The sequence below is a fragment of the Hirundo rustica genome, chromosome 4 (genome assembly GCF_015227805.2).
Source record: "Hirundo rustica isolate bHirRus1 chromosome 4, bHirRus1.pri.v3, whole genome shotgun sequence".
Taxonomy (NCBI): domain Eukaryota; kingdom Metazoa; phylum Chordata; class Aves; order Passeriformes; family Hirundinidae; genus Hirundo; species Hirundo rustica.
This window is the reverse complement of record NC_053453.1, coordinates 22905831-22927437: the sequence shown is the minus strand read 5'-3', so window position 1 is coordinate 22927437 and position 21607 is coordinate 22905831. Positions and strand designations below refer to the sequence as shown.

Below are 21607 nucleotides of genomic sequence, written 5' to 3'. Positions count from 1 at the left end.
CCGTCTCTGTCAACCATTCTGCCAATAGAACTGTTTCTAAGTAGAACAGGTTTTGCTTCTCTGTCTAATATGAAGGACTCAGGATTGAAAATTAATCAGAACTATTGTAAATTTTTTAAGAAAAATTAATTATGTGTATTTTTTCTAAACAACTCTTAACTCTAAATTAGGAGCATTTCCCACGGTTAAGACTGCCTTATTTTAGGCACCAATTAAAGGCAAAACTGGAAAGAAAATATAAAACTTCAGGTGAAGATTTTTCCAAAAGAATTAATAATTTTGATTGGCTCCAAATTTTCTATCCAACAAAAGACTGATCAGAGAGCATAATATCTGCATAATATCATAACACTATATTTAAACTCCTTGTGGAAAGGTGGAAAAAATGCTGTCATTATAAGGTTAGATCCACGGAACTTTTGGCAAAAAAAATTTAACTTTCATGAGAAAGGGGAAAGGAAGGACAGAACAGGGAACAAGAAAGGGAGGGAGGGAGGGAAGGGAGGGAAGGGAGGGAAGGGAGGGAGGGAGGAAGGGAGGGAAGGGAGGAAAGGGAGGGAGGACGGGAGGGAGGTCGGAAGGGAGGAAGGGAGGGAGGCAAGCAGGAAGGGAGTGAGGAAGGTAGTCCTGGAGGAAGGGAGGAAGGGAGGTTGGGAGGAAGGGAGGAAGGAAGGGAGGGAGGAAGGAAGGGAGGGAGGAAGGAAGGAAGGAAGGACGGAAGGAAGGACGGAAGGGAGGGAGGGAGGGAGGGAGGAAGGGAGGAAGGGAGGAAGGGAGGACGGGAGGACGGGAGGACGGGCGGAAGGGAGGAAGGGAGGAAGGGAGGAAGGGAGGAAGGGAGGAAGGGAGGAAGGAAGGAAGGAAGGAAGGAAGGAAGGAAGGAAGGAAGGAAGGAAGGAAGGAAGGAAGGAAGGAAGGAAGGAAGGAAGGAAGGAAGGAAGGAAGGAAGGAAGGAAGGAAGGAAGGAAGGAAGGAAGGAAGGAGAAAACATATAGTATACTATATGCTTAATATATTTTTTTTTTTAAATGTGTTTTCTGTTTTCATCATCTCCTAGCTAATGATGCTTCATATACATGTATGTCATACTAACTGCTGACATTTATGATTTAAAAACAAGGACTTGGGAACAGAGGAACATTAGACAATGTGTATGTTCCATTCCACTGAGAGTCAAGATGAATGTGTGAATGATATTAGTTCATACATTTTGCTGGGAGAATGCTGTAATGAGTATAAAAGGCATCTTTAAGATTTCTTAAGTTTTAATTTTGTTCGTCATTGAATTGTGCATGGCTTTCAGCAAATCAATTATCTGTATGTTTGTTTGCTTTACTGTAAAGGGGAGCTTATACTTTACAACTGTACTAGGTAACTGTTTATTACTGTTTTAAATATGCACAGTTCTGTGAAAGTGCTAAATTATTGTTGTTACTGCCTACCACTCCGATCACTCAGTAAGAAGTAACTCAAAGATGCAGCTGTTTGCATTCATATGTAAGCCCTTGCCCTTTTGCAGAAATATTTAGGTTTGCATATCAAAGCATACCAGCCTTTAGCAGCTTTCTGTTCTAATCTAAGCTGTGCCACTCACTCACTTTGAGCAAGCCCCTTGGCCTCTTTTTTCCTTCAAGTTCAACATTATTGTATGTATATAAATATGCAGAAGTACCATGACCTTTCTCCAGGGCATAGGCCAATCTGCTTCTTTGCTCAGTATTCTTCTGCAGTGGCTAAGCTGATAACACCATTCTCTTCATTCACTGTATGAAAAAACATGTCCTTTGACATTGCTAAATCAGAATCTTCCACTCCTTTAGCTACATGCGTGTGAGGGCGATGTATGTGTCAGATATGCATATGATTACGCTTAATTGCAAGGAAGAAAGAGCTTAGTTGTACTTACTCCCCAAATAACTCAGGTATACATTCTCTTTGAGCTGAAACTGATCTCAGACTATAATGAAATAATTACAGCCTAGGTGAAAATAATCACCTCAGATGTATTGGTATATTACACCTAACGTACTCTGCAAAAAAATTGTTGGCACTTTTTATGGACTTTTCAACTCCATGCAGTTTATACTTGTGAAATTACTAGGACATACATAACTGCTGTTTTTTGGAGTAGGGGCAATGAGGTGTCATGGAAAGTATATTTGGCTATGTCAGATAGCATGGAAGAATCAGATTAGTGAGTAAAGCTAACACTTCAATATCTGCAAAAGACAAAGGCCTAAGCAGGTCAAAGAGCTGCAAATGTTTTTGAAATCAATTGATGTATTTGGAAAAGTGGTTGTAACTTCTCAGATGCAAGCCCTTTTTTAGTTCAAGCTGGAAGCATCTGAATTTGGGCTGAAAATACTTTTTTGGAATTTAATTTGGTCATGTCAATTGCCTGGAAAGTCTGAGAAATTAACATGTTTAGGACTATGGAACAGAAAAAGGCAATGACAAAGGAAAACAAGGCTAAGATCACTGACCTAGAATGGGAGGAGTGAGAGACAGAAGGAAGGAGGAAATGAGAGAGACAGTTGGGATTAAGTGCCAGTAAATTAATCCCACTCTTGCATCTGAATTTTTTTATTTCACTTCTGAAAATCAGTACAAGGTATTTCGTTTAAGGACCCAAATGCCCCCATGGGAACTCTGTGACTGAAGCCCAACACTCTACAAAATAGAAAGTTTATTTTGAAGAGAGAACTGCATAACATCATCTAAAGAAAGAAAATTCATAACTCTACTGAGTACTGAAATGGTCTCAGTCTTGAGTTTATGATCCCTTAAAAAGTTGCGCCATTCACAACTGACATATCCATCAGGAACACCAAAAGTGACTAGTTTTGTTTCTTTCTATATTTTAATCTTGTGAAATGTAAGATTTCTACATGTCCTTCATTGCTTATGTCTGCTTGCACAGACCATCAGAGCTATACTACTATTGCTGCTGTCAATCTTTCGCCTTTCTTGTTTGCTGAATCAGAGAGATTCCTAAAGAACAGGTTCACAGTCAATAGTTTGTGTACACATTGGGAATTTTTTGAAAAGTACATTCGCAAGCATGCACTCACCAGGGTACTGACATACAGGCATTAGTTTCATTAGAACTAACTGCAAAGTGTGTAGGCAAAGAATGCATCTGTACTTGACAAGTCCAAGATACTTAGGTAAATAGGCGGCCACTCAAACAGATGAAGGTCCTTTCTTGAGGAACAGCATGTGAAGGAAAGGAGTCTGCAAAGTCCTGTATTAGGAGAAGCTCCATAACTGCATCATATCTCAGTCTGCTGATCGTGAGGAAGTTGGAGGAAGGAAAGCTTTACAGTGCTGATGATTAAAAAGCTCAGGCTGCAGCAGAGATAAATCATTGAACCATAGAGTCATTCATATTGGAAAGGTTTCTCTCATCCTATCACTTATTATGTGGGAGAATGACTCCACCTTGCTACAATCTTGTTGCAGAGAGTTGTAGAGAGCAATAAGGTCTCCCCTGAGCCTCTTTTTCTCCAGACTAAACACCCTCACCTCACTGAGCCACTCTTCCCCAGATTTGTTACCCTTCTCTGGGCATGCTCCAGCTCCTCAATGTCTTTCATGTAGTGAGAAGCCAAAACAACATAAGTGTGGTCTCACCAGTGCTGAGTGCAGGGGGACAATCACTGCCCCAGTCCTGCTGAGTATCTTTCTCTAATATGATTTCTAAATATTACATTTTGCTACCCTGCTGTAATCAGATATAGTTATTATATGTCTCTTAGTGTCGTCTGATGTTAATTGCAGTCTCCGCAGATTTGAGATTCATACAGGTCATGCTGTTCCTTTGTGAGCAGGGACCTTGCAGTTGTGGTGGCTGCTGCACTCTGAGGTGTTTTCTGCCTAAATCAAAGTCAGAGAGGTTTAGTTTTATAGAGTTTAGACATGTTGCTTTCACCGTAAAATGGGGGTTGGGACCAGGCAAGCAAAAAGGAACAGCAGAGAAAAAATATGTATTTTGTTTGGGTATCAGATGTATGAAGCAAAGTGACACAGAGTCCCAGGCAGGTGCAAATGTGAGATGCTTTATGGCAAAAACCAGGCCTTTTTAAACAGCTAGGCCTTTATCAGTTACATAGTTTTAAATCATAACAAACATAATCCAGCCAGCCACCATACACTACGATGTGTATTGGTTATATAACTTGTTTTTCCAGCTCTAATTCAGCTGGGTCAGTTTCCCATAGTCCTCTTCTACTGAGCCTAAGTAGCAGGCCTGAGCCATGATTTTATAAGGGTAACAAGACCCTTATTTTATGAGGCTTTACCTATATGCAACAGGGTTTGACAGATGTTAGCTGTTACTTTCTTGACAAGCAGAAAGAGGGGTGCAAAATTACTTACAACTGGAAAGTAAGCCCTGCAAGATTCTAAGTGCCTCCTTTGAAGTAGGTAATGAATTTGCATGAAATTAGGGTGGTGTCTAGACACTGCAAGCTCAGAACACTTTCCTGCACACACAAAGACATACAGATCTGCCAGCTGCTTCTTTCCTTATCTCCTTGAGTTAATGCAGAAATCTGTTTTATCACTGGGCAGTTTTTTATCACTGGACAGTTCATCTTTTTCCATGATTGACCTCAATACTGCTTTCAGAAGCTCCTGTTGAAACATCAGTTATGGATGATTGCACAGAACAATATTGCTACCTCCCTTCCTTGGCACAGACCGTGGCTTTGTGTCCTTCAAAATCCAAACTGCAGTATCCGGGAAGAAGCTGTATTATGAGAGCTTCTAAAGGAAACACTAGGAGGAAAACCAGTGAAAGCTTCAAGAAACGCTAATGGACCTTCAAAAAGGTCTTATCAGCCAGAGGATTGAAGAGAAGCCTCCTCCCTTTTTTCTACCATGCTACCAAAATGCAACTTGGAAGAAAAAATCTGCAGAGATCACCACTGACGTTGATTATTTGCTGCAACTGACTTGTATTTTTTTCACAGAGATTTTACATATAAACACACACACTCTGGATTTGTTTTGAATTTGCAAACAAAGCAAAGCACATAGAGGTTCCATTATAGGAATTCATGCTAATGTCAGTATAGATAATCCCCTGGAGACATGCCTTTATTTTTGTTTATTCTTTTTGATCAAAGTCTAACTTTAATCTCAAGTACATGCAAAAACAAACCTATCATAGAAGCAGTTAAGAGATATGGTTTGGTTTATTTTCTTCTTGGCTCTATCTACTCTTCATTTTCTCGACAATGCAACTATGTTTTGGAATTTATTTCTTTTTTTCTATTGACTTGATGTGCTGCCATGTATTATGGAATTTTTATTCTGTTATGTTAACTCAAGTAATATCTCTAGTGCAGGGAATATTAATCCAGAAGGTTCATTTTTCTGTGGAAAATACTGAAGTACCATACCCTGGGATACCATATACATATTTTTGCAAATATTTAATTGTTTCTGTTCCTTCCATTCATGTAGAAATATGTCTGCTATTGAATTGACAGGCAACTTTCTCCAGAAAATATGAGTCCTAAGCAGAATTTTCCTTCTGACTTCAAGAAGAATCCTGAAAGTAAGTGTTAAGAGTATGATTTTTTTATAAACACTATGTTTTTCCTTTTTGTATTATTTCTGATAATGTGGATTTAGATCACATTGCCTTGCATTCCAGCTGGAAAGTCTTAGCTTACTACATATAAAAGATAATTTCTTCCTTGTCTTATGTAAGTTGCTACATGTGGTCCATGAGCAGCATTTCCAAGCCTAAAGTAAAGATCTTGCACTGTAAAGAATAAAAGTACAATGTGCCTCTTAGAAGTAAAAGATGATTACTTAATTCCAATAGGACTGTAATCAGGATGAGAACATAAAATTATTAGCTGTTTCTGTTTATCTTTCAGCATTGCATTATTCCAGTAAGACTGGAGAAAGACAATGCAGTTATGGTAAGTAAAGGTCTTTCTAGGGGGAAAAATTTATTGAAAAAATTTCTTGAGTTTCTCTACATGATCTCTAAGGTGAATAGAATATCTGTAGGTTTTTACTGAGAAAAAAAGATTTTTTAAGTAGCAAGAATGTTTATAAAACACTCAATAAATGGGCTATTATGTTAGATAAGCCTCAAAACCAAAATTAAATATTGCTGTACATGCATATTAATGTGAATATTCCAGCACTCGTTGATCCCTTGTCACACTTCAATAGACTTTTGCCCCCCTTTTCCAATAATCTCAGCATACATTTGTTCTTGTGGAAGAATCTTTAAACTTGTCTGGAGTTTAATAAGCTTTGTTTAAAGCTTTGTCTTCAGCTCAATAATGGAGTATTAAGGAGCTGCTTAAGAGATGAGGATTTTTTCTAAAACACATGCTTGTAGGAATATTTAAAATATTTTTAAAGATCTTTAAAGAGGTAAAATATGTTTTTCTTTGGTGGTAGCAATGCTTTCTGCTGCCTTCCTCATTCCCAAATTATCTGAGGGGCACATTTGTAAATGTGAAGCCATTGCTCTATGGTGGAAAGTTTTCGCTATGCATTGAACTTCATGTGCCCTCTGTTGCTGATCCCATGCTGCCTCCAGGAACTATTCTTGTGCCAGATAGAGGCTAGAAATACTCCTGGGCTGGCTGACTGGCATCACCATTCTAATTGCATGATCCTTTATTTTAAAATTACCTCAATTAATTTTACTTTGAAATTCCTCCCCATTTTTCAGCTAATAGTGAGACATTTCTAAGTAAGGCATACAGAATATGGAGAATATGGAGAATATGGAGAAATGTTTATACTCATCTTTAGGGGTTTCTTAAAATACTTTCTGTGTATCAATATGTAAGACTCTATTCCCCAACAAAGTTAGCCCAAATTCTGTTCTTCCATTGGAATATCTTCCCTTAAATTTTAATCTATGCAAGAGCATTCTCAAATTGCCCTGTTTTGTTTCTCAGGGCAGGTATTTTATTTCAAGGTAGAAATAAAAATATTTGCATAATTTTTGACCCTTTTAAGCCACAAGATTTTTCAGATATTAGAGTAAAGGAGTTTCCTCTGTAATATTTTCTGAAGTATCCAGTTTAAAGCATGTATTAGTGAATATATGTGTAAAGCAGTTTTGAATGTGTTATACTGTAAATCTGAATCCAATAGGCTGGATTAAAATATTTTTCATAAGTAGGTTGCCAACAAATAATTATTCTATAAGTAATTTGGCAAACACTACGCAATAAAGAACACATTTGAGTAAATAGGATTTGATTGTGGAGATTTCATACACAGGAAAGCAGCTGGAATTTGTTGATATAGGAATTTTAATAAAACTTTCTTCCAGCTGTACTGGAAATGACCAGTACATGTGATATCTCCATGTGACTTTTCTTATGAATAGTAAGAATATGTCTAACTTATTTTGATCTTTATTGGAAATTACACTTGTACATAAACCCTGTACACAGCCTGGTACCTAAGCAGGTTATGAATTTTGGCCTACCTCTTCTTTAAGTTTCAGTTAACTAGCTAGAGACAGATCTCCCAGACTTAATCCTTCCATTTTCAAAGGCTTACCCAGGCTTTCAGTTTTGTGACTAGGACTAAAGTGATTGAATACCGAATGTTTAAAATCCCTCCAAGGCCTACAGATTTCTCTCAAGTGCCACTACAAACTCCCTTAAAACTTTGCAGCAGGATTATGAGTCTCAAAGTCACTAGGCATCAAATATCTTGCCACTGTACATAGTATCAATTTGCCAGATGTTGCATGTTGTTCCAAAATGTTCACACATTTCACATTTCAATTTTTTTCTTTGATGCCTCTTTTGAACAGATAAAGATACCCTATCTCATATCAGACAGATCTTCACCAGTCCACAGCTGGACTTAAATCCTGAGTTTAACCCAAAGATCAGAAAATACTATGCAGAAGTGCCATTCGACGTGGTGACAGTGAAGATAGGAGCAGAACCCTCTAACTGTCAATGCCACGTACACCTCGATGACAAGAAAGGGCCAAGGTATGGGCAACAAAATATACTGTAAAAACTTAATTTTGGAAATGTGTCATAATGTTCCAGATTTATTTTTTTTTTTCCCAAAAACACAGAACACAAATAGATTAATCACAGGAAAGTCAGAGGGAGTTGAACCCTGAGAAACTTTTATTTATTTCCAGTGTCCTGAAGGCAATGGTCATGTGTTGTTCTCAAGCCATAATTAACCCTAGCTTAATGGAGCGTACAGCTCCAATATCTCACCCAACTTCTGCAGTCACTGACAGCGTCAAAGCTGGGTGGGAACAGACTATCACTAAACTGCACACAGTAGATGACCAAGAATTCGAGCCTTTGTATCCAGCTGTTAATTTTTCACATTAGGACAATTTCACATTGCCCTAATCTGCTGCCCTGCTGGGCTTGGTCATTTTACGTGGCTCAAAATAGGGCAGCTGGCTTCAGAAGAAGAAATAAGTTCAAGTTTACTATCTCAGAATGATCCATTTTTGTCATCGTTGTATTATAAGGGATTGTCATAGAATCACAGAAGTCACATTGAAAAAGACCCTTAAGATCATCGGGTCCAACTGTTAACCTAACATTGCCAAGCCCACCACTAAACCACATCCCTAAGTACCACATCTACACAGCTTTTAAACTGCTCCTAGGATGCTGACATAGCCACTTCCCTGAGCACCCTGTTCCAATGCTTGACAATACTTTCAGTGAAGAAATTCTACCTAATATTGAACCTAAACCTCCCCTGGTGCAACTCAAAGCCATTTCCTTTTGTTGTCTCACTTGGGAGAAGAGACTGACCTCCACCTTCTACAACGTTCTGTCCAGCAGTTGTCAAGAGTGACGACTCAGCCCCCTTTTCTCCAGAATAAATACCCTCAGCTCCCTCAGCCACTCATCACACTTGTGTTCCAGTACCTTCGTCTTGCTTCGTTCCTTCTCTGGATGCACTCCAGCCACTCAATGTCTTTCTTGTAGTGAGGGGCCCAAAAGTGAACACAGGATTTGAGGTACAGCCTTACCAGTGCCAAGTACATGGGAGCAATCGTTGCCCTGGTCCTGCTGGCCACATTATTCTTAACAGAGGACAGAATGCCATTGGCCTTCTTGGCCACCTGGGCACACACTGGGTTATGTTCAGCATCTCTTGACCAGCACCCTCAGGTCCTTTTCCATGAGGCATCTTTGCAGACACTTTGCCTGCAGCCTATAGGTCTGACTGGGATTGTTATGGCTCAAGAGCAGGACCTGGCACTTGTCCTTGTTGAACCTATACTCTTGGCTTCAGCCCTTCCATCCAGCCTATCCAGACCCTTCTGCAGAGCCTTCTGCCCCTCCACTGGATCAACACTCCCACCCAACTTAGTGTTATCTGTGAACTGACTGAGGGTGCCCTCAATCTCCATGTCCACATTGGTTTGTCCATCCAGACAGTTTTTTACATCAGCAAAATGTATGTGTATGTAAGATGTGAGCAGCCAGTTTTCTTCAGAGGGCTGCTGTGGGAAACACTTCCATGGGCTTCACTAAAGTCTCGGTAGGCAAAAATCACAGCTTTTCTCTCATCCACTAAGTGGGTCATCTTGTCATCCACAAGAGTCTCAGCTTATGTGATCTTTTAGAGAACTATAAAGCTGGATGATAGAAGAGAGAGCAGAGTTATCAGTAAACACCATGTTTGAGCATGACCCACAATAAACCATGATGTTTAATTCCTGCTATGAACCTTGGTACAGTTTTAGCTTTCCCAATCAGCTCTGTCAGAGACAACAGCATGTACGTGGGACAATACCAATAGGTATTTTGGGTATGACCTGGTTTTTAAGCTTGGGAGGAGCAGAAAATATTTCTTTATCTGGGTCAGGTACCTGAGAACCAGAGAACTGGCATATTTACATACTAGCCATTAGTGAGTGGAGAAACGGGAGAACAGGGGCAGTGATTTACTTGGGAAGAAAAAATTCTTAACCATTTCAGAGCCAACTCAGCTTCACAACATGAAGTGCTTATCCAACACAACACTTTTTGACTGACTGTGAAGCAGATGCTTTGACCTAGAATGTCTGCTACTAACGAGAAAGTCTGTGCAATTGTTACTAATCTAATACCCAATGTGTTTCCTGTATTTTCAATAAGAAATCAGTCTTGATTTATCATTTCAAAAGAAACTGTCATTAAATTCTTCCTGCCAACATTTTGCTGTTCTAATGTTAACTGCCTTGGCAGTGAACATGAATATATGTGAAAAATTCAAAGATTTCTTCCTTGTAGAATGAAAAAGAATAGCAAGATGTTCTTTACACTGAAAAGTAAAAGCCCTGCATGTGCAGGTTCTGTGCCTTTCAACATTCATTTCCCTGCTGAAGGAAAAAGAGCGCAGCTCAGCTTTGCTCTGGTTTGTCACTCTGAGCAGTTTGTCTGGGAATCCTTCACATTTGGCTAGTGGACAATTTCAGCTGCTTGCTACACTTCTGCTTGTATTTGTCACCCTGCTGATTTCATCACAAACTTGGGCCTGCCAGGAATTATTGACCCTAATGATTTCATTCACAGATTTCATGTCTGAATATTTGTCACTGCCACTGTTTTCACTAAATTTCACTCTCAATATTTTGTCTTCTTGAAAGAACTTCAAATACTTACAAATACTGTTTTGCACTGATTTCATATAAAATCTCATGTATTTTGTAAAAGAAAGAAAATGTTAGAAATAGCAGCCTTTAGGAGAAAGTAAAGTTTAGCAACCATAGATAAAATTGTGTAAATCTTTGTTTCTTTAGTGTTTATTGCACTTCTTTCCTATTTTGTTATACAGCATTGCTAACTACCCCCTTGGCCTTGGATTGAACAAAGTCATCATTCTCTTAACGGATGATTCGCAGCCCAGCCCTGAGGTTGTCAGCAGCTACAAAATCACAATTTATCGGGAAGACCGCCCTAGCCTCCCTTTGTTTGATGACTATATGATGTGTGGGTTTGTGCAGGTATTGTCTCTGCATTCTTTTGCTATACACATTAATAGGAATGGCTGGTTACTGTTCATTCCATGGTATAAATTAGCCAAACTCACATAGAGCCAGTTTTTGTTGAGATTGTAAGAAATTCAGCATTTACACAACATTTTGGATATAAAAGGTAAGCCCAGCATAAGTACCTGTTACCATATATTTGAGAGATCTGGGTTAATTAATCCTTACCTTGGTCAGCTAAAACTTTCTTATAACTTTTCATAACTGTCTCTCTCTGACACTGGAGCCACGGAAATCCTTTTGCCAGGAAAGATATTTATGACGACAGTCTATTTATCAGTTAATTTATGAATGAAAACTGTTTATTCTGGATCAATAAACACAATTTAAAAAAACTTCACTCAAAATTCCAAAGGAAGACATGATTTTTGCTTACATCACATTTATCCAAATACAAATTTGGAAATGCACATAGTTTACTCCCAACAAATAGCAGTCCTTAGGAAGGAGTAGGTCTTTAAATGAAAAAAAGGATCAGAGTCTCTCCAATATGGCTTAATAAGGGCTGGCAAAGGAGAGCTCAGGCTAAATTAGACACAGAAATGGAAGAAAGCTAATGAAAGCAATAGTGAAGATTTCAGTTAATGAAACTATAGTGATAAAAATAAGAGAGAAAACCTGGGACCCATGCTGGATCAGAGCTGTTTGTATTCCAGAGTTTGAGGACTAAATTTTGGTTGCTTCTTGATATGATGGGCAAAGATAAACCAGCCAGTTCAAAGAGGGAAGTGACATACTAAATGGTAATCATGGGCAGCACATTTTTCTGTGGAATTTTAGGCAGATTAAAAGGATCAGTGGGTTCCTTCCAGAGCATCTACGAGTAATATATTTTGTCACAATTGATTCTGCAACCAAGAAGCATAATTTTCAAAATTATTGTGTTGAAACTGTCATGCTTGTTCATGTCAAATATTGAATCCTGTCTTTATTTATTTTCTCTATGAAGATCTTAGTATATCCTTTAGCAAAACTTGCTTCCTTTCCCTGGTTTCTTTCCATATACTGCAGAAGAGGTTGGGAGACCAGGGTGGTAGAAGGCAAAGCATTTATATGATGGGGCAGATCAAGAGGAATTTTGTTTTTCTTGTGGAGGAATAAGCACTAGGGCTTAAAACAAGAGTCAAAGAGATTATAAATGTTGATAGCAAATTCTATGTTGACAATAATTATCTCAATCTGCAGATCAGGACTGCCAGAGAAAATGTAGGTAGTAGTCATAGTGTACTGACTGCTGACCTGAATACCTGATTATGGTGTTGTCTGGCCCTCCACCTATTCTGTCTCTTCTCTTAGACTTCTCTTACAAGCTCAAAAGGTCAAGGACCATTTTTACTATTTGCACTGACTCAACACTACATCTAGTAGTTGCTACAGTAAAAGAAGAATAAACACATATAATACCTGAGATTTCAGTTCAGTTGTGCTGCAACCTGCTTGGCATCTTAAGTATGACTTGATATGAAAAGGAGAACAGCAGTAAGTTAAACTAGAGTTATACTAGGAGAACACACTGGCTGGAAAGATGTGAGAAAAGCTCTTGTAGTTTCCATATTTGGGACATGTATCTGAGTGTAGGAACAGGGATTCAACCTCAAAAATATCTTCCCACACCAGAGTTTACACTGTTGTTAATGTTTTATGATACCATTTATGAGACTGAGGATGAATCGCTGAAGCACTGTGAAGGCAAAGAGATCTAGACTAATAAAAAGGAAAAGTGTTTTAGAAATTTCTTTTGATTGAGCTTGGTTTTCTGATCCTTTGTGAATAACTACTTCTAACTAATACAATTGTTCAGAGCTAGGGATGACTTCAGGAGTTTAGAGTAAAAAATGAGATGAAAAACATTCTTGTGGTATCTAATAAGCACTGTGAAGATACAGTATGAGAGTCTAAAACAGCTTTTAGATATGTTAGAGGTAAACTTATCAGACAGTGCCTTTAAAAAACAAACAAAGGCTGGAGCTGGAGATAGAAATGGCATTCTAAAACTCTTAAAAGTCTGCATTTTTTCCTATTTGCTAGAACAGAATGTATTGCCTTTTGTTTAGAATGATTTTTTTTTTTTTTTAATCAATACAAAACTCAGGTCTTAAATAGCATCATTACATTTTGCTCTGCATACCAGAGAAAATTATGCAGTCTTGCAGAGCCAGTTGATACACCCCCATCAGTGGCATGAATACTTGTTCTCGTAGTAATGAGACCCTGTTTTAGGAGAAAAAGGAGAAATGCAGTGTGAACTGATGGAGTTTGCTTTGGACACTTGACTAGGCACAAGTGGGATCACACACGAGGAGAGAAAGGCCACTGAGAGTGGTGTGGTCTTTCTCATAGAAGGCTTCAGTTAAAATTCTAATCCAGCAGCCTTTTTCCTTCACTTTCTTTTATGTTTAATCTCATTACGATATTCAGGTTTCATTGCAAGATGATACTATAAGGAACCTTACAATAAAAAGACAGAGTGTGGGATGTGGTTTCCAAGAGTCTAATAATTCCATGCAGTTGAATAATCCTGGATTAATTTTGAGGTATTGAGAAGTGTGGGGTTCCAAGCCTTGCAACCCCTAAAAAGGGAAAAAATATTGTCCCCTGTACTTTTTGATAACAGCTGTAATATCCCCATTAAAGCCAAATTAATGGAGGATAAACTGTCATCTCACAGTATCACCTTCAGCAGATTTTCCACTCTTTGTTCTGCATTTTGACAGTATTGTTTGGACACAATTGGAGGGGTTATTGGTTTGTTCTTGAACTTATTTTTGTGCAATTGCTGACAATATTCAAATTAAGTATCCTTGAAAGAAGTGGTGCCATTTCATTATCACCTGTGAAGCTGTGATATGGAAGATAGACTCCAAGGCAGTCAGCAGAAAAACCAGTGAGCTCTTAAGACAGTTATCAGCATCACTCTCAAGTGAAAGATTCCATACAGGACAAAATATTTTATTCATTCTTGCACTGCCCATTATCTTTTAGATGCAAACAGATCTATCTGTGCTTCAATTGAAATGTGTGGATGCTGACTCTTTGTTAATATTTGCCTAGTTGCAATTATGGAGAGTACCTGCTGATGTGCTTAGGGAACCGTTTTTGACCCTGTGAACTTCTGTATCTATTTGTACCTACAGTGTCCTATTGCCACATGGCTTGTTTGGTTTTTTTGTTTGGTCAGTTTGTTGGTTGTGGGTGAGTTTGGGTTTGGTTTGTTGCTGTTGTATTTTAATAATACAGTTATTTATTTGGGTTGGCATTTATATTGAGAGCAATGGATAGCTAATGCTACATTTTATTGTATAGTGTGTTTCATTCACTGTCATTTTCTTTTGTGCATTTGTATATTTGATTCCAAAATCAGTGCAGTGCAGTGGGCTGATATTCTGGCTGTCCTACAGGTTTCACAGGTCCAAAAGAATGAACTTACAGAACAGCTTCAAAAACTTTCCTAATTTTTATAGAACATCTTATTCTTATGTATTATTATCTTTTGTATTTTTGTAAATCCTTTTATCATATTTTTTTCCTGATAGCTTAAGAATCCCAACACAGTTTATGACGAGATACTGGTATAGCATTGCCGACTGCGTAACTCTAAATGGCAGCAATGCAGCTGGAAACAAGATGCTAGCAAGAACATGTTTATTTCTCTGTCTTCTGTCTACCAAACTTCCATTGATCAAAAAGCAATTAAGATCTAAGACTAGCAAAATAACTATATTTAACTTTAGCATAGACTTTTTGGAGTAAAGATGAAAACTCTTTAGAAAGGAAGAATCCTTAAAAAAAAAATAAAAGGAAGTAATTTCATTTTTATGCTCAGGAAGATATGAGAATACTTCAATATTTTTCAGCTCAAGTTATATTCATTTCCAAAGGAAAATAAAATGGTTTTACTTTGTTTTAAACTGTGTGCTGTTGCCATTGCAAAGCTTTTCGTAGCAGACAGTAGAAGTAAAAACTGCCAATTATAGAGACAGATATTAACTCTTTGCCTACTACTTTCCTGCAAAGATTTCAAAGAACCCACAAATATTTAATAATGTCCAAAACCCCCAAACAAACAAACAAAAAACCAAAAAAGTACAAAAAACCAAACACCTTAGGAGAGAAACAAAGAACTTTTCCTGTTGTAGGACAGGCTGGATGCACACTAGTCTCGTCTGAATTTCCCATAGAATTAGAAATTCCCATGAATTTCTGAATTTTCCAATTAGTGTGACTGCCATAACAAGCTACCTATCTCTTCTGTACTAAGGACATTGTGTATGCCGTGAAAAGACTCCTAAGTTTTGCAGTGGTTATTGTAGCAGCAGCTGACCCTCTTGGCAGTTCTGAGTTTGAATGTCTTGCTCGAAAAGACATGGAAAGTGCATCTCTGGAACTTCAATCTAATTATATCAGCAACCAGACTGTATCTTATTTGCAAAGTTAGCTTACTTCCCTTTTAGAGAAAAAAAATTATATCCATTATAGGAGCAATCGTGTTGCATTCTTCTGCCTTCTCAGGTATAGAGCTGGTAAACTTTTTTAAAGTGGTTTTAAATCTTTCAGAAAACAACATAAAAATGCCCTGGACATCAACAAACTAGTTTGAGTTCATTTTTTGGCTGTTGTTATTCAAAAGAGGATGCTTTGATTCAGTGATTATTTGACTTAAAATTTTTGGCATTCAAAATTTGTATTGGTATAACTGTTAGATATTTTAGCCATTGTGCATTCCAGAATGCTAATTCTTTTCAAGGAGGGAGTGGCTGGGACAACCAAAAAGCTCACTCATTAGATCTGAAATAGCAAAGTTAAATTTTCCTCAGAAACACTGTTGAGAGCACGCTATGACAATCATGTTTTCCAGGAGCAATGCCAACTTAAGCATCCCTTTCCCTACCTTCAACTACTCATGAACCCAATGGGGAAACTTTTTAAAAATGAAATAATTTCTAGGATAAGGTTCTCATTGTCTCTATGTGAACACAAGGGATGGGGTACGTGCAGGGGTAGAAATGAGCTGCTGAGCACAGAAGGAGGGTCAGTGGGTGATATTTAAGGCAGCTTTTTTTTGTTCATGAAAGAAATTCACATTGAGATTGGCTTTAAAGCTCTTGCTGCTTTTAAATGAGCAGGAGCTTCATGTTCAAAAATTGTAGAAGTGATTTATGGGTGGAAACACACGAAGCACTAGAAGTACTTTTGCATTGCCGTTAACCTATAAATTATTTTGGTTCTGTGTGACTGCAACCCAATTCCCAGGAAAAACAAAGTGAATTCACATAGCCTTGAGGAACAAACACGTAGCAAACTGAGCATGTGTTAAATTGTCAGCAGTTCAGGTGAAAGCCACAAAATAGAGAACTAATAGAGAGGGACTGCAATAAAAAGAAGGCTGAGGTCTTACATCTTCAACTGCTGTATATCAACATGGTTCAATTAATTTCAGGGGAGCAATTCCAAATTACACTGATTGAGTACCTGTCCTGACAGAAACATAAAGCTGAATTCTTTTCCATTATATATGCCAGGCACTGCTTATGAGTGAATTCACTTGCATGAAAACTGCTTGAATTTTTTAGTAATTTTCCTAAATATTTAGGTCAAACAACATCTTATCATAATCGAAAAAAACTACTTGAAGATGTTTTTAAGTATTTAAAGATCAAGGGATGTTTAATCACCATTCATTGTAAGTATAAATGGAACAAAGTCCTAAATTGAATAAAACAACTTGGTGCTTCTAAAAAAGTAAATTTAAGATGATGTAGAAGGAAGAAATATAAATAATAAATACACTTAGCTAATTTTCATGTAGAGAGTTTATTTGTGTATGTATCTCAGAGCAAACTTTGTAGATTCAGCATGTTCTGTCTTTGTCAACATCTATACCACTGGGGAGAAAAGGCTTACCACATTTTCTTAATTATACCAAAGACTTTTGTGATGATTTAAAACATCGTTCTGTAGATGAGTCAGAGGAACAATTAACCATTGTGATAGATGTTCTTTATATTTATGCAGTTCTGTGCTAAACTCCTTTTGGATCTCAGGATGTTGCTGTTAGGCTGACACCTTTATCAGCAGCCAGCATCTGCTGCTATAAGGGAACATCCCAAAAGCACAGCAGAGCATAAATCCATCATCTGAAGGAATTAATGTAATGCTCTAGAAGTCTAGCCCATCTTTCATATACAAAGTTAACTTCATAGACAGTCTGTAGTATCATCTGGTAGTCAGATAGTTACATAATCAGTGCTCTCTGTGAGACATCTGCTGCGCTCTGAAGAGGCCATACAGAGCAAATGAGCCCAATTTGGACATAAAATAGAAAGAAATAGCAAAATAATGAGTTTGTGTATGCTTCTATTTAGGCATCTCTTGCTCTGAGCGTGGAATAAAAATTTATGGTTTTATTCTGTATCTCCAGTAGCCTGTGCCTGACTAGGTTAATCATCCTACTCTCCAGTACTTTGGGATGCCACATTACAGGGCCCCAGCTTCAAGGCTCAAGTTCATGTTGGCTCCAGCTGCCTGGAGAAAAGTTTGAAGTCTTCCACTTTACAGTATTTTGCTTATGCTCCTGATTTTATACTTGTTGCACTTAGTCTTCTCTATGTAGTTAAGTTTCCTGCTTTACATGTGATTCAAGATTAATACCAGATATCCTCCAGGAAATGCTTCCAGAAATTTCAGTCAGAGACTGAAGAGAGCAGATGTCTCCATGTAGCAGCAGCTACATTTGTCATTATTACAGTACACTGACTTGGGAAATGGTGTGTTACATGGATCACTGATGGATAAATTGCCACCGGTGCTTTGAGACAATCTGTATGAATACTGATTCACCAATTCAACAATTATAAGCCAATAGTGATACCAACAAACTGATTTGGTTTATAATCATTAGCCAGAAGAAGTTTTCAGTTGCTATAATAATTAGGTCTTAAATACTGAGAATTTTATAGGCAGCTTTCAGCTTTAGTTTTTCAAATGTTCCTTTTCCTTGGTTGGCACCCTTGTGGATAAGAACTTCTTAAGTCAGGAATGATATCACTCTTCAGCACCACTGAATTTATTGATACAACTAGAGTTGATTGTAGCACCTCCTACATCAGCAGTGGAAAATTTAAGATCTCCTACCATTCTTTTCTTCTTTTATGTGTTTGCAATTTAGCATGGTCTCACTAGGAACAACCCACCCTCCTAGATACTCAGGTGACTCCTGACTTTAATGGTTATTTTGCTGTTATGCTGCCACAGTAAAATGTCAGTAAAAAAATTATGTGATAAAAGATAAATCTCAGTGACCTGACAGAACAATTCCATTCTTTTGTGTGCTCAGGCCATTCTTCCCTTTCATACAATTACTGATACCATCCCATGAGTGTGCATGACACATTAAAGATAGAGAAGATGAAGATCTGCCCATAAACTAGCCAAGGAGAAACTCATAATTGCATGACTAAAAATGTCAGGGAGTTAAATTATGACCTGTATGATTGCAACTGGTGAACAAAATCCCACTGGTGCTGGTGGGGTGTATGGTTGGACATTTCAGCCTAACAACGGCTGCTCCCTACGGTGCTACAGGATGGGGATGCTGATGCAGATACAGTGCTGTAGGTGCAGATTCTGTAGATACAATGCTATCTCTGAGCCCATGACAGACTGTTAGTACAGACTGGAAGAGATCCAGGTTTTTCTGATTCTTTCCCTTTAATCAAAGGATTAAAATGTCTTTTTAAATAATAGCAGCAAATCATTATGAGTGGCTGTGAAAGGAGACAGATGACAGTAAATGCTGGGTAGGCAATTCTGCTCCTGAGAGAACACTTTCTCTGGAAGAGTTTATCAGAAAACATATTTCTATATAATTTTTGTCAGCTATGTGTTTTTTTGTTTGTGCTAAGTTATCAGGCAATCATCCCACATACTTAGATTTTCAGTTATAGTCCTTCTTTGCTCTTAGTTTTGATGTTTTTAATATAATACAGGTCCAGCAACACTACTGGAATCACTCACATTTTGCTAGAGAACTGGTAGCAGTAACTTTTACAAAAGATTCCTCATACCAAAGAGGTGTTTATTTTTTGTGCTTATTCTTGCTTCCTCTCTCTGCCCTACACAGTAATTTCTCCATGTATTGCTGCATTGTGGTGCAGTTCAGGCAGAGAGCAATAGCTTGATGGACTGATGGCCCTTTAGGGAGAAGAGAGAGCCACACGCTCAAATCACCTTAACCTGGGGCCAGCCAAGAGAGAGAGTTTGTGGGGTCCTGGCCCAGCATGATTAGTTGGGTTGCTTCCTTCCAGCTGCTTCTACCTACAGAAAGGCAGGTTCTCTTGAGTCATGCCCTATGTTGTAGTGATGATACTACCTTGTGAAGGCACCTGAGGTCTCTGGAGAGGAACAGATGATGTACTTGAGGATGCTGTCTCCATCTCCCAGGTGCTGTTGTTCCATGATTCCAGAGGGAACCTAACTTAGCTGTCTCAATCACCATGCTGGGTCAGAATTTGAATTGCCAACATTAACTAGGCTAAATTAGGAAGGTTGAGTGAAGCTCATAATCTTCTGATGCTTCCATTTCCAACTATACAATATCAGGACTTGAAAAATTAACTGTTCAGTAAAGCATAAAGCCTTGCAGGTCTTTGAATGAACCACGTAAGTATGAAAACTTGAAAGTTTGAGTTAAGCAGTTCTCCTTTACAAGTTCCAGAAAATCCAATGACATTTTAAAGTACAATAATTGAAGAGGGTAGGGAAGAAGAAGGGGTCATCCAAAGTTTCTGAACTGAAATATTTGGCTTATGTTTTGGGTAAATAACTGTGTCAGTGTTTGCAGTCTGTCAATGTATTGAATTCTGTCTGATTCATAAAGAGTAAGTTCCTTAATTAGAAGCAACTTGCACTGTATGACAGCACACAAAGTATTACAATCACGATCAGACTGCCACTTTATAAATCACAGACAAATCAGTAGAGGCATATCGGTGAAGTATTTGCAAAGTATATGTTGAGTGTAAATCTGTGGGGTTTTTATAAATGGTCACTGCAGTTTGTACTGAAACAGAAGTTATTGTTATGGTTAATCTTCAGTATCTTTGTGTGATACACCAGGGCTCTCTGGTGCCTTGCTTACATTTTTTGGTGTATGGTGGCACTCGTTAAAAGGCTGATGTGGCTGTAGAGTGAGAGGGCTGTCTGTGCTGACTGTGTGCAAGCTGGCCTAAGTATAAGGAACAAACAAGGTGCCTGTGCTACATGGCACACAGGCCATTCTAGGTACATGTTAATGAATATCAGTTTCTGGTACATGAGCTTGTTACTCTGCAAGACTTTCTGTCATGCTCCTAGACATATCATGAGGGATGTATGGTAAAGCTGTCTAAAGCCACGTTTGAGGCACACAAATTTGCATGTTCCTTAGTTATACAGTTGTCCACCTCAGCTCTTTCAGTTCTGGGACTCTCCAAGTAGACTGTCATTTGGATTTAGTAACAGCTTCTGTGCCTAATTTTGTGATGTTCATAATGTTAAAGAAAAGAAAAATATTCTTAATTCCCTTTGAATAGGGAAAAGACCCCCTTTGACTTCCATGTAATTTATATCTGACCTAACTAGACTTATTTCTTAACATGTAAGAAATGTTTCTAAATGTTTCTAAATTATTCTGTAGAAAAGAGTAGACCTCCTATTGCATCTTCAGAAATAATTGTTGGTCTTTGGTCATCTCAGCTTTTGATGCTAGTGAAAATTATTCATGGCATTTTGGTATTGAAAAGCTGTAAAGTGAAGTAGAGGGCTGTCTAATAAAGGAAGTCTGATGAGTAATAGTAATGACATCATAAGTCTTAATAGCAATTTGTCTGGATTTTTAATGACAGTCATAAAATTCTGATTTGGTAAAATAAAAGCAAAAGGGATAATTCTGCAATTCAGCCAAATGGCACAACAGAACAATGAGGAGTGATTTGTTGCTGCGCTACATAAAGGCAGTCACCTCTTCCAGCTGTGTGATCACAATGCATATTTGAAATGCAGATTGTTTTCCCTGTGCACTGTTTTGGTAAAGAAGAGGGCACATGACCAAAATCCTGCTGTGGGTCTCATGATCTGGTATAGAGGTTTGACCATTTTTGTTCTCCTTGAAAGCTGTGGATGCTGTGGCTCCAGTAACTTACTCAGGACACCACACAAAAAAATGGGAACTGGGATAATTCCATATCTCAGTGAATAACTCAAACAAAACTGAGACCTGAAGATTTTATCACAAAATGGGTCAGTCCTTGAGTTCTGGGCCTGTCCTTGATAAAAGTGGGAAATTTGGTCACCCTTGTTAAGAAGTTTGAGAAATTGCATACTTAACGGACTGGAGAATTAGCTTAATTCATGTATATCTCTAGCAACAGCCAGAAGTAGTTGTACCTAGGTCACGGAAACCTAGGTGTTTTTTAGTTTCATCTAGAAAAACTTCGGAAACTCAGAATCCAACTTCTTTTCTTGAAGTCCAAGAGACAAATAAGGAAGTCAGTGTTTTAGATTATTTTACTTTGTTCCTCAGTATCTTCTTCTTGTCATTCTTAATTG

General features: G+C 38.1%; 1 protein-coding gene across 4 annotated transcripts in view; it reads left to right on the top strand.

The window, feature by feature from the left end:
• CPED1 (cadherin like and PC-esterase domain containing 1) overlaps nucleotides 1–21607 on the top strand; it is a 155819-nt gene that overhangs the window by 72447 nt on the left and 61765 nt on the right. For all 4 annotated transcript variants that reach the window (XM_040062797.2, XM_040062798.2, XM_040062799.2 and 1 more), the window contains exons 13-16: nucleotides 5496–5563; nucleotides 5892–5936; nucleotides 7811–7997; nucleotides 10810–10978. In XM_040062797.2, coding sequence (XP_039918731.1) covers nucleotides 5496–5563; nucleotides 5892–5936; nucleotides 7811–7997; nucleotides 10810–10978 — 469 coding nt within the window. The remainder of the gene's footprint in view (nucleotides 1–5495; nucleotides 5564–5891; nucleotides 5937–7810; nucleotides 7998–10809; nucleotides 10979–21607) is intronic.